Source organism: Ostrea edulis, chromosome 8 (assembly GCF_947568905.1).
Source record: "Ostrea edulis chromosome 8, xbOstEdul1.1, whole genome shotgun sequence".
Classification (NCBI taxonomy): Eukaryota; Metazoa; Mollusca; class Bivalvia; order Ostreida; family Ostreidae; genus Ostrea; species Ostrea edulis.
The window spans coordinates 29,242,702-29,256,306 of NC_079171.1; the positions used below are offsets into that span (position 1 = coordinate 29,242,702).

Sequence of the window (13,605 nt, forward strand, 5' to 3'; positions counted from 1 at the left end):
TAAATGTATGCTGTATTATTGGTGACTTATTGTCAATAGTTTATCTACATTATGAACTTGTACTTTTTGTCTAATATAATAGTTATTTGTTTTGCTTATAGGTCAATGCCTTATATATATATATATATATATATATATATATATATATATATATATATTTCTACAAAAATAAACAACATAAAGCCGAATCAAGACTTTTCCCTTGCTGCTCGGTTACATTAATATGAGTGAAAACTTCTTGACGAAACGTAAAATAAACAAATATACAAATAAGAAAGCTCCCCCTAAAGTAGTTTTGGTTATATCTAATAGCTTATGTTTTCTAAAAAATAGGCCAAGCTCTAAGTTCAAGGTCACAAAAGATAATGATATGAAATGAAAGGAGTTGCCATAAGAAATATGTATACAAGATATGGAAGATTTGTCTGACCTGTGGACCATGAATTCTACAAACGTGGATCTACTCAATGTCAGGAAGTTTTCATGTAAATTTGAACTTTTTAGGTCCAGGGTTCTTGAGAAGTTTTAAAAGATTTTTGCTATTTATTCGCATGTAAAAATTTGATCCAATGCAAGGTGGTGATAACGAACAGTGATCAATCTCATAACTCCTACAAGCAATACAAAATAGATAGTTGGGCAAACACGGACCCCTGGACACACCAGAGGTGGGATCAGGTGCCTAGGAGGAGTAAGCATCCCCTGTTGTAATGGCCCACCCTACTCAGGGGGGGGGGGGGAGGGGGGCATGATTTGAACAAACCTCAATATGCCCTATGTCAAGAAGCTTTCAGGTAAATTTCAACTTTCCTGGCCCAGTGGTTCTTAAGAAAACATTTAAATGACCCCACCCTATTTTTGCATTTTCGGGGTTATTTGCCCTTGTAGCCGGACGTTGGCCTTCATTTGAACAAACCTGAATTCCCGTCACCCAAGGATGCTTTATGTCAAGTTTGGTTGATTGGAGCGGAAGTCGAAAAAGTGACTGACGACGGACAACAGGTGATCAAAAAACTCACTTGAGGTTTCAGCTAGGATGAGGTAAAATATTTGGAGGAAATACAAATTGTACACTTGAACTTGAAATATGGAATACGAGACTAAAGGTTTTTATGACGAAGTGTTGCCTATATTTTGACCACATCAATACATAAAGATAGATATTGGTAGTATCGTAACCATGTTATTGTACAACTACTCACAGTTTAGCTTGTCTTAGTGACGGGAGGGCAGAGAATCTCTGTATACTCTGCTGGCTGGCGCCAAACGACCCAATCCAGCTCAACATTCCCCCAACAGTTAGAGCCCAGAAAGTGTGGCGTATTGTTGGATCAACATCAAAACTACAAGATTTAAAAAATACGATCTTTCATTCTCAATATGTAATGCCTTGTATCAAGTTAAATTTCAGTTTGTTAAACTTACTTCCAAAAATCTATTCGACCCCATTCATCATTTAGTTCCCAGACATTTCCAAAACCACCGACTTCAGCAGTTGCCTTAAATAGAAACATGAATTATACTTAAAGGGGAAGGCAGCCCAAAAAATGTTTACAAGATAAAAGCTAGGATTAATTATATGATAAAAATTTGTCATACTATACTGTTGATATACGGCTCCAAACTTAACTGTTCGTAACTTGTCATGTTTAGAGTGCTGCTGATGAAATAAACCAAAACCGACGGGGTGACGTCATATAAATTAAACTTCAATGGCCGCTCTCTTAGCGGCGGGTAATTTAAAATATCTGATGGATTAATGGTGATTTAATGGTTAACCAAGGATTTTTTGTTGTTAAAGACTGTCATTTACGACATCGGTAAGTAATACTTTATTCATAATAGCAACACAGTGGTTTGGGGTTCCCTTCCCTTTATAATGTAAAACTTATACGGTACCAATTTTGATGCACCAGATGCGCATTTCGACAAATAATGTCTCTTCAGTGATGCTCAACTTCAGTGTATTAGATATTTGAAGTTGAACCGATTTTCATTTTTACTTGTTTCCATTTTGCATCGTCTCTGACAATTAAAGGTAACTTATTTGTGTGTTTACTATTTGTTTATACAGGTGTATATAACACACGGCGGTAAGAGGGATATCCTCATTCATGGGACCATGAATCTGAAATGGATGTTATCTTAGAGTATATCAAACATATGTTAATAGTTTAATAACAATAACATTACAACTACTAGATGCATGTATTACAGAGATTACTAACTTCCCCAAGTCTCGTATTATCTCGCGGTTTCCTGGGGTTTTGTTTTGTTCGGTAAATATTACTAATAATAACCACTAGGACACCGACGCCATAAAAATGCACAAAATAATTTAGAATAATTCCAATCTTATTTATTATACCCCCCGCAACAAGTTGTGGGGGGGGGGGGGGGGGTATACTGGAATCGGGTTGTCCGTTCGTCCGTCCGTCCGTCTGTAGACGCAATGGTTTCCGGACTCTAAAGCATTATCCTTTCCACCTACCGTCACCATATCATACATATGGACTACCCATGGGATGAAGATGTTCCCTATCGATTTTGGGGTCAAAAGGTCAAAGGTCAAGCACACTGGACATCGAAGAAGCAATATGGTTTCCGGGCTCTAAAGCGTTATCCTTTCCACCTACAGTCACCATATCATACATATGGACTACCCATGGGATGAAGATGTTCCCTATCGATTTTGGGGTCAAAAGGTCAAAGGTCACGCGCACTGGACATCGAAGTAGCAATATGGTTCGGTTTGTCATGCCATTTGTTTTTTACACTCAGAAAAGAGGTAGTTTATACCTATTACCAACACCCTTTGGGAGATTGGGGTAAGCGGGGGGTATTCTTAGTGAGCATTGCTCACAGTACCTCTTGTTACAATTGTTTTGATTGGACAAAAATAAAGCTGAACAAGAGTTTACACATCAATAAATCCGAAAACGCGATGTATTCATACACGCCTGAAAACAAACAACATAGTGCGGGTAACTATTCAAATTTTTGCAATTGTTAATAAAGTCAATGAATTGGAATTATAAGAATCAAACATTCTTTTGGAAGAATTTATCGATGTGTAAACTCCGGACATTTTACTCACAAACTTAACATAAAAGTGCTTCGCACTTTTATTCAGTTTGTGAGTAAAATGTCCGGAGTTTACACATCGATAAATTCTTCCAAAAGAATGTTTAATCCTATATTAAGTATCCCATCTTTATAATGAAAGATATCAAGTTCAAACCAATTCCAAGTCCTATCACTAAACATCAAAAGATGTTTCACCTCAACGTTAAATGAAAGTGAAGGTTTCAAAACCCTGATATGGCAATTCACCGTAAAACACTTCTCCAATATTGAAACGTTATGGGATTCTTTGCAGTAGACCTTAAAACGGTTTAAAACTAAATCTCAATCATCAACATTACAAAGCGCAACGGGCCTGAAAGTGGTTTAATCAACACCAAAATCGGACAGGGGGTATTGTTCTCTGACGAATCAAGATTCAACATTAGTAATGCGGACGGTGAATTTCCCTAACATGGCGTCCAATCGTTGCGTCGCCATCGTTGGAGGAGCCGTAAATCTTCCTCAACTAGTGTTGCAATACCTATCGACGTTGCGTTATCACAAATGGTCGACCAGGTCTGATCCCTGTTTGGTGATGACGTCAAATCAATAGGGGTAAACATAAAAAACGTCTATTTACTTCCTGCTAACTTACGCCTACTTGCATTTACTTGATTTCGCAGACCACTGCTTAAACGCGCCATTGTTTAAGTTTCGATTTTTTTTTTTTTCGTTTTAAATACATTTGCCATTGACAACACAGTTGTTTCACGATGAGAAACTGATTTTTACCATTTCATTGCTTTTGAATGGCATCTTGCAAATATCGTGCAATTCTACTCAAACCCTATAATTAATTAACACGAGGAATATAGGTAGTGATTTGAAACATCAGTCCAATGTGTTGCGGGGGATTTTGCAATAAGTTTGGAAACAATCATCTTATATATTTAGAAGTAATGGGCGTTGCGTTTTTAAGTTCGTTAGTATACATGTCAGTGGCGTAGCTAGGTTTGAAATATTTGTAAACAGGGGGTCTGGAGGCGGCAGCCCCCCAGAAGATGAGGACATTTTTCGTTCACGGTGATAAGATTTTTTATTATGTTGATCGTTTTTACCTACATGCTGATATTGCCATTGTACAGCACAAGCTGTATAAATCAGAATCACAGCCAGCTTTGTTTTTTTTAACAATGCTATAATATTGGTTTTACTTTCCGCTCGGGAATATTTCATTCATATGCAGACGACACCATTGCCGGTGAAGGGCTGCAAATTTTAGGCTTATGCAAGGTGAAGATAACGAACAGTGATCAATCTCATAACTCCTATAAGCAATACAAAATAGATGGGCAAACACGGACCCCTGGACACACCAGAGGTGGGATCAGGTGCCTAGGAGGAGTAAGCACCCCCTGTTGACCAGTTACACCCGCCGTGAGCCCTATATCCTGATCAGGTAAACGGAGTTATCCGCAGTCAAAATCAGTGTGCCAAGAACGGTTTAACAATCGGTATGAAACACGTCAGACATGCTCGGCGCTCACAGCCTTTGAGCAAGGAGAGATCTTTATCGTACCACACCTGCTGTGACACAGGACCTCGGTTTTCCCCGTCTCATCCGAAGGACCGCCTCATTCAATCGCCTCTTACGACGCGCAAGGGGATACCGAGGACCTAATTAAAGGACCACATCTTATAACAAGCAAGGATACTGAGGACTTATTCTAAGCTGGATTTACTTTGAGAAAATATATATTTGTTTCATTAAAAAAATTATGTAATAAAAATTTAACGAAAATATTTGTAAGCACGTGCTTACAGTGCTATAATGTAGCTACGTCACTGCATGTACATAATACCCGTCAAATTACACATAGAGATATTGTTATTTCCAAGAGTTTTTAGGCATACAAGAACTGGAATAAATAGCATTATCAAGCATAAACTGACACGTTACCGTAACTATGATAGCTAGTAGACTTCCAAACATAACGATGAACTGGAAAACATTGACCAACACCACAGCTTTTAGGCCACCCTGAATGATAAAGTATCACCGTATGAACTCACATCTAGCATCACCCCCCCCCCCCCTAGTACAATACGGTAAATCCTGAAAAAATCTGGGGATTTTGTAATTCGGGTTCAAAAGTATCCAGCACCAAAGTGTAAATTCGGTTGTTAAAAGTTTCAAGTTTACGGACATTTCTTTGTAATTGATATCGTTACAGCTTACGAATTTTCCATGTTTATTACATGACTTTTTCCCTCTCATAGCTGGATAACTGGAAATTGAGAAAGTTTCCCAGTTTACTTTCAGAAGGGCGGTGTCTCTTCCCAGGTACATTGTATCTGGGTTCTCTGTTCCACCAATTAAAACTGGGCGCCACCAGATAACTGTAAAATTGTTGAGTGTGGCGGAAAAAAGCAATCAATCATAACTGGATAAAGTGTACATTTTTCAAAGACAGCAACTATATGTTTGTTTCTTACCAGGAAAGTGTAGAATGTGCAAACACATCCAATCAGTAAAAACGAGGCCCATTCAGGAAATCCAGATACTGACAAGGAAAGGTACACGAAGAACATATCATTTTGAAACATCACATGTATGCAGGACATGTATAAGAGTAAACATTAAATTTCAAATGATAAAGACATTTAAGGTAAGGTTTGCAACAACAGGGAAATAACTCTTGATATACCTCAGTGCACTTCGCGGTTTATGACGTCATAATGAAAAAATGCGTCACGTCATAGTTGAATCGAGGGAAAATGTCATAATATTTACTTGTTATCTACTAACGCTGTCAAGTGTCAAGCAGCGTATATGTAACGCTCGATGACAAAGTAATAATAATGTTTCTCAAATGATCATTTATAAATTATTTTCTTTGATATCATAAAAGTCTACTATTTTTTATATATATGTAGTATGCTCTACGGTTAATTTCCATTAAAATTATGTTGTAATCGATCATTGTTTGTGAATAGTATCCTCAAAGACAAGGTTCGACATTAACGAAGCTAGGAAATTTTATGACATTTACAAGCATTTTAAAAAATAAACCTGACAATGCTCTCCAATTACATGCACTTCATATTTCAATGCTATGACATCTACTTGCGCTGATAGAGCGATTTATCGCATGAACTTTGAAATGTGGAAAACGCGACTGATATGATCATGTACATGCAAGAATAAAACGGGGGTCTTCTCTAGTGCATCTTAAAATAGTCTTAATTTTGACTGAGGAACATATGCATAACGTTGACATAAAACAGATTTATTAGTGTCATTTTACTAGCTTTACGTTACCCCCCCCCCCCCCCCCCCCCCCCCCCCCCCCTATAGAGCCACCACTGACCGGGCTTTATATTGTCACGAAGGTTACAGATGTATGTTCAACTGTGTAAATAAACATCAAGCAATGGAACAAGGAAAGGTAAATTATTTAAAAGATGTAGTATATAAGACAGGTTCGGGCTAATGTAACACGGAATTTAAGACGAAGCAGGACCGTGGAAAACCCGCCGGGATATTGAAAATATTGTATTGAATTTAAAACAAACAAACAAAAAACTCAACGTCTTAATTTCTAATAAATGTGATACTACAATACTTGACAAATAAATATAAATATCATTTTTGGACTGGAATTGTATCTTATTCATGAAAATGCTCAATGCACTCTTCAAAAGTTGTACAATTATAAAACAAAGTGACAAATCGCATAAATGAAATAATTCTTTTTAATCTGTTACCATGGAAACAAAGCCCGGTGGGTAGTAATTCTGTATGCTTTCTTAAATATTTATGGTCCAAATATTATGTTTAAAGTAAAAAATTTCTGACGTAGATCTTGTAAAGCTGCTCAATATGCATTTTTTTGTTGCCATGGCAACCAATTAAAATTTTATTCACGATGTAAAAAGTGCTATTTTTGTGTTTTAAAATAAAAATTTTCTACCAATTAGTATAATCTTGTAGATAATACTCTTTTTGAAAATTCTACCAGCTTTTTTACCCCATAAGTTTGCTTCGTGTAGCTTTTGTGCCACTATTATTCCCTTTTGTACAAAGATCCCGAAAATGTAAAACATCACAAAAATAAGCCCATCTGGTCAAACAAGAGGCCCATGGGCCACATCGCTCACCTGAGTCACCTTGGTCCATATCAGAAGACTTTCTATATATATTTGCATGTAAAACCGTAGTCCTTATCATGGCCCCAATCTACCCCTGGAGGCCATAGTTTTCGCAAACTTGAATCTACACTATGTCAGAAATTTTTCTTGTAAATGTGAACTTCTTTGGCCCAATGGTTCACGAGAAGAAGATATTTGAAGATTTTTCCTATATATTTGTATGTAAAACTTTGATCCCCCCTTGTGGCCCCATCCTATCCCCAGGGGCCATGATTTGAACAAACTTGAATCTGCACTATATCAGAAAGCTTTCATGTAAATATCAGCTTTTCTGGCTCAGTGGTTCTTGAGAAGATTTTTTTTTAAAAATTCCTATATATTTGTATGTAAAACTTTGATCCCCTATTGTGGCCCCATCCTACAACAGGGGGCCATGATTTGAACAAACTTAGCTCTGCTCTATGTTAGGAAGCTGTTCATGTGAATATCAGCTTTTCAGACTCAGTGGTTCTTGAGAAGAAGATTCTAAAAGAATGTCCCTATATATTTGTATGAAAAACTTTGATCCCCCCTTGTAGCCCCATCCTACCCCAGGGGCCATGATTTGAACAAACTTGAATTTGCACTATGTCAGAAAGCTTTCATGTAAATATTAGCTTTTCTGGCTTAGTGGTTCTTGAGAAGAAGATTTTTAAAGATTTTTCATATATATTTGTATGTAAAACTTTGATCCCCTATTGTGGCACCATCTGACCCCCAGGGGCCAGGATTTTAACAATTTAGAATCTGTACTATATATCAGAAAGCTTTCATATAAATCTCAGCTTTTCTGGCTTAGTGGTTCTGGGAAGAAGATTTTTAAAGATTTTTTCTATATATTTGTATGTAAAACTTTGACCCCCTATTGTGGCCCCATCCGACCCCCGGGGGCCATGATCTTAGCAATTTATAATCTGCACTATATCAGGAAGCTTTCATATAAATCTCAGCTTTTCTGGTTCAGTGGTTCTTGAGAAGAAGATTTTAAAAGATTATTCCTATAAATTTGTATGTAAAACTTTGATGCCCCCCTTGAGGCCCCATTCAATCCCCGGGGTCCATGATTTTAACGAACTTGAATCTGCACTATATCAAAAAAAAAAAAAAAATGAAAAAAAGAAAGAAAAAAAAAACCAAAAACAACTTTGACCCCCTATTGTGGCCCCATCCGACCCCTGTGGGCCATGATTTTAACAATTTAGAATCTGCATTATATAAGGAAGCTTTCATATAAACCTCAGCTATTCTGGCTCAGTGGTTCTTAAGAAGAAGATTTTTAAAGATTTTCCCTATATATTTGTATGTAAAACTTTGATCCCCTATTGTGGCCCCATCCGACCCCCGGGGGCCATGATTTTAACAATTTAGAATCTGCATTATATAAGGAAGCTTCCATATAAATCTCAGCTTTTCTGGCTCAGTGGTTCTTGAGAAGAAGATTTTTAAAGATTTTCCCTACATATTTGTATGTAAAATTTTGACCCCCTATTGTGGCCCCATCCGACCCCCGGGGGCCATGATTTTACAAATTTAAAATTTGCATTATATAAGGAAGCTTTCATATAAATCTCAGCTTTTCTGGCTCAGTGGTTCTTGAGAAGAAGATTTTTAAAGATTTTCCCTATATATTTGTATGTAAAACTTTGACCCCCTATTGTGGCCCCATCCGACCCCCGGGGGCCATGATTTTAACAATTTAGAATCTGCATTATATAAGGAAGCTTCCATATAAATCTCAGCTTTTCTGGCTCAGTGGTTCTTGAGAAGAAGATTTTTAAAGATTTTCCCTATATATTTGTATGTAAAATTTTGACCCCCTATTGTGGCCCCATCCGACCCCCGGGGGCCATGATTTTACAAATTTAAAATTTGCATTATATAAGGAAGCTTTCATATAAATCTCAGCTTTTCTGGCTCAGTGGTTCTTGAGAAGAAGATTTTTAAAGATTTTCCCTATATATTTGTATGTAAAACTTTGACCCCCTATTGTGGCCCCATCCGACCCCCGGGGGCCATGATTTTAACAATTTAGAATCTGCATTATATAAGGAAGCTTTCATATAAATCTCAGCTTTTCTGGCTCAGTGGTTCTTGAGAAGATTTTTAAAGATTTTCCCTATATATTTGTATGTAAAATTTTGACCCCCTATTGTGGCCCCATCCGACCCCCGGGGGCCATGATTTTAACAATTTAGAATCTGCATTATATAAGAAAGCTTTCATATAAATCTCAGCTTTTCTGGCTCAGTGGTTCTTGAGAAGAAGATTTTTAAAGATTTTCCCTATATATTTGTATGTAAAACTTTGACCCCCTATTGTGGCCCCATCCGACCCCCGGGGGCCATGATTTTAACAATTTAGAATTTGCATTATATAAGGAAGCTTTCATATAAATCTCAGCTTTTCTGACTCAGTGGTTCTTGAGAAGAAGATTTTTAAAGATTTTCCCTATATATTTGTATGTAAAACTTTGACCCCCTATTGTGGCCCCATCCGACCCCCGGGGGCCATGATTTTAACAATTTAGAATCTGCATTATATAAGAAAGCTTTCATATAAATCTCAGCTTTTCTGGCTCAGTGGTTCTTGAGAAGAAGATTTTTAAAGATTTTCCCTATATATTTGTATGTAAAACTTTGACCCCCTATTGTGGCCCCATCCGACCCCCGGGGGCCATGATTTTAACAATTTAGAATCTGCACTACCTAATAAAGCTTATCTATAAATTTCATCTTTTCTGGCCCAGTGGTTCTTGAGAAGAAGATTTTTTAATGACCCTACCCTATTTTTACCTTTTCTTGATTATCTCCCGTTGGAAGGTGGCCTGGCCCTTTATTTTAACAATTTAGAATTCCCTTTACCTAAGGATGTTTTGTGCCAACTTTGGTTGAAATTGGCCCAGTGGTTGTTGAGAAGAAGTTGAAAATGTGAAAAGTTTACAGACGGACGGACAGACGGACGGACGGACGCCGGAGTACGGGTGATCAGAAAAGCTCACTTGAGCTTTCAGCTCAGGTGAGCTAAAAACGACACGGGAATTTTTTTTTTCAAAAGTCAATTTTTAAAAGATAAATTCCTACTGAACATACTGATATGCAACATGACTTTGTTCGCTACATGTCAAAATGTCGCAAACCTTACCTTAAGTTCCTAAAACGTGTGTCAAACATAAAACTGCTATTATAGAGATATGTATCACAAGATAAAACATTTTATTATACTTTCATGTAAAATACTCGAACCTTATTGGTCGAGAAGCATTTGAAAAAACATATTGTTACCCTCTGAAAACAGAAAACAGGCGACCCAGGGTGATAGTATCTAGTAACGGGTAACAGTACTTGACAACGGGTGCTATTATAAAAAATTATCACATGCGTCAAATTTATGCGCGTACGGTTCGCCGTAGATTGCTAGACGACGTCGTTTGAGCGTTTGTAATAAACGCGAGTACCTGCATCGAAATACGAAATATCGCACGACAGTGATTGATCAAATATCAACAGACGTAAGTTTTTCTGCTTTCCAGTTTTCATAACATTCAGTATAATAAAACAAATATTGCATGTATTTGAGGGTAACATTGTTGTATTCCACGCGCTCGCAAGTCATTCGTGGTCAATGTTTTTCAGTGGCATTTGATGTGGTAATAAACACTCCAACGAGCTTGATTTTCGTAATCTTTTAGCTTTATCGTTTGATGTTTACGGAAATAGCTTACGCGAATATCGAACCCAATCAAAGGTTCGAGGAATGTTTCAAGCACCAAGCTTTTTTACAAAGTCATTAAACTAATGCTTCTTTCAAAGTCAACAAAATATGATACTTTGTATCTTTTACCTCTCGGTATAAATTTTCCCTTAAACTGTTTGTAATCCTATGATTGACTGATTAAATATTGCTTAACGTCCCTGTAACCCTATGAGAAATCACAATTTTAGGTGCGAGGATACATCACATTTTGATGGCAAATATTTGTTAAATAAATAAGAATCCCTCTCCATTGTTAATGTTAATCAGCCATCAGACTTTTATCAATTTTTGTGTACATAGTTCATACTCAAATTGTTAAAATCATATATTTCAATGAAAGGTGAAGATAACGAACAGTGATTAATCTCCTATAAGCAACACAAAATAGAGAGTTGGGCAAACACGGACCCCTGAACACACCAGAGGTGGGATCTTGTTAGTAGTCTGCCTCGATTTATAGACTAACCATACGCAGAACTAGTTCTTGCATATCAAATCAATTGATAGATATAAACACCATAGGCAGGTGGTAATGGAATAAACAGCTGTGTAAAGCTGCGTACTTTATTATGTACAGTACCGTACCATAAGGTTAAGGCTAAGAGAAATAAAATTATCAAATACCTCTTAGTAATATTGCATCTGAGTTATATACATTGTCCTGACGCGCGTGGGACTATTTATAGACGTCTACTATAGACGTACTCCCTTTTTATTTACTTTTCAAATGTGTTCTTTTGCATGCTGTGAGGCTTACTTATCAAGAGAAAATTAGGCTTACTTATCAAGAAAAAATTAATAACTTTTAATACATGAACTTCGAATCATACAGCTTTAAGCGGATAAAATGGACTGAATGCCTAACAATGAGTTAGAGGGAATGTTGAAATGTGTATACTTTGTCGAATAAAATCCAAATAATACAGGGACGTAACAACAGGAAGAGGAAGGGGCTGCCCCTCCCCGTCTACCCGGCCCTATTTGGTATGTAAAGATGTAGTCGACAATATTGTACCACCTGACTTGTATTTCAAGCATTAGCGTGACATAGATTATCACATGGCTGAGTTGACATTCAGCAGGTCAAGATGAGGTCAATACAGGTAAATGAGGTAGAAGATAAACGTGTAGTTTTTGCAGATTTTTGATAATTTCATCACCAACACAAGATGGTCCAGTCTTGACTTTTAAATATAATTTCTTTTATTACAAAAATGAAGTGTAATTGAAAGGAGAAATCTGACAACTTTGTGTTCGATATAAACAAAGGCTTTTAAAAAGATCATTCGATGAATATCGATATTGATTCGATATGCAAGAGCTTGTCCTGCGTATAGTCAGTTTTTAAATCGAAGTAAGCTACTGACAAACAAGTTGATGGTACAGGGGTTTCAACAGTCTCGATTGAAGTCAGCATTTCGCAAATTATATGGTCGTTATAACGATCTAGTTCGTCAATACAACCTATCATTGGGTCAAATACTGTCTGACGTGTTTCATACCGATTGTTAAGCCGTTCTTGGCACACTGATTTTGACTACGGATAACTCCGTTTACCTGATCAGGATATAGGGCTCACGGCGGGTGTGACCGGTCAACAGGGGATGCTTACTCCTCTTGGGCACCTTATCCCACCTCTGGTGTGTCCAGGTGTCCGTGTTTGCCTAACTATCTATTTTGTATTGCTTATAACAGTTATGAGATTGATTACTGTTCGTTATTTTCACCTTATTTTGACCTTTCATCAATATAGATTTAACAAAACCCGACTTTAAAAGTTCTTAATGTTAACAAACTTTTTAGTAAAATGAAATACCAAAATGGCAAAATTCAAAGTTTAATGTTTTACTAAATCATCGGGGGCCATATGTCACAGCTAAAGTGGGGAGGTTCTTTTTGCTGCAAAATTGTGTTTTACTATTTCAGTGATGGGGAAATAAGGTTTGTAAGCTTTTATTAATATTTGTTTTAGAAAATCTAACCAGAGGCTCTGAATGAAGTAAAAATAAATTATTGTCTTCCCGTACAAAAATTGGTTTCTATAAAATGCTATATAGGATTTATGAGATTGAACACTGTTCGTTATCTTCACATTTCATATTGAATAGAACCAAAGTCTTTATTTTGATACAATCTTAATCTTAGTTTTGATTTTACCAATGAATATGGTCAAAGTTACATACAAAACTATCATAATACCATATTTTACGACAAAATATTTTTTCCTTCATATTTAGAGCTAATTAATCTCGCTTATATATTGTTTGCGTGGACATGAAATACTACTCACCGTCATGAAAGATTACTTACTGACCTGAAAAATTACTTACCAGCCTTTAGGACTACATTGTACTTACCGCTCCGGATACTATTACAAGCCTGAACAACGAAATACCTGTATTCTCCTCTGTAGGTACTTACCAGCCTGAAGGGCTGTTGATGGAGCAAACGATGTCACCCCAGTGTGTATTATCTATGAATAAAAGATGAATACAATGTATATAACGTATACAAGTCAAGATATAATGAATATTATTTTGTTTCTTAAGGATGCACTCTCGTGGTAATTTTACCGCGAGTGAGTCTCCATACTTT

General features: G+C 36.8%; 1 protein-coding gene across 2 annotated transcripts in view; it reads right to left on the minus strand.

Annotated features, from left to right (window-relative positions):
- The window catches only part of LOC130049533 (sodium-coupled monocarboxylate transporter 1-like), a 76,060-nt gene that overhangs the window by 22,181 nt on the left and 40,274 nt on the right, over positions 1 to 13,605 (minus strand). Inside the window, exons 3-7 of one of the 2 annotated variants that reach the window (XM_056147322.1) lie at positions 13,432 to 13,483; positions 5,563 to 5,630; positions 5,027 to 5,107; positions 1,426 to 1,499; positions 1,203 to 1,343 (exon numbers count right to left, since the gene is read on the minus strand). In XM_056147322.1, the coding sequence (XP_056003297.1) occupies positions 1,203 to 1,343; positions 1,426 to 1,499; positions 5,027 to 5,107; positions 5,563 to 5,630; positions 13,432 to 13,483 (416 nt within the window). The remainder of the gene's footprint in view (positions 1 to 1,202; positions 1,344 to 1,425; positions 1,500 to 5,026; positions 5,108 to 5,562; positions 5,631 to 13,431; positions 13,484 to 13,605) is intronic. The other variant, XM_056147321.1, reaches the window with a different exon arrangement.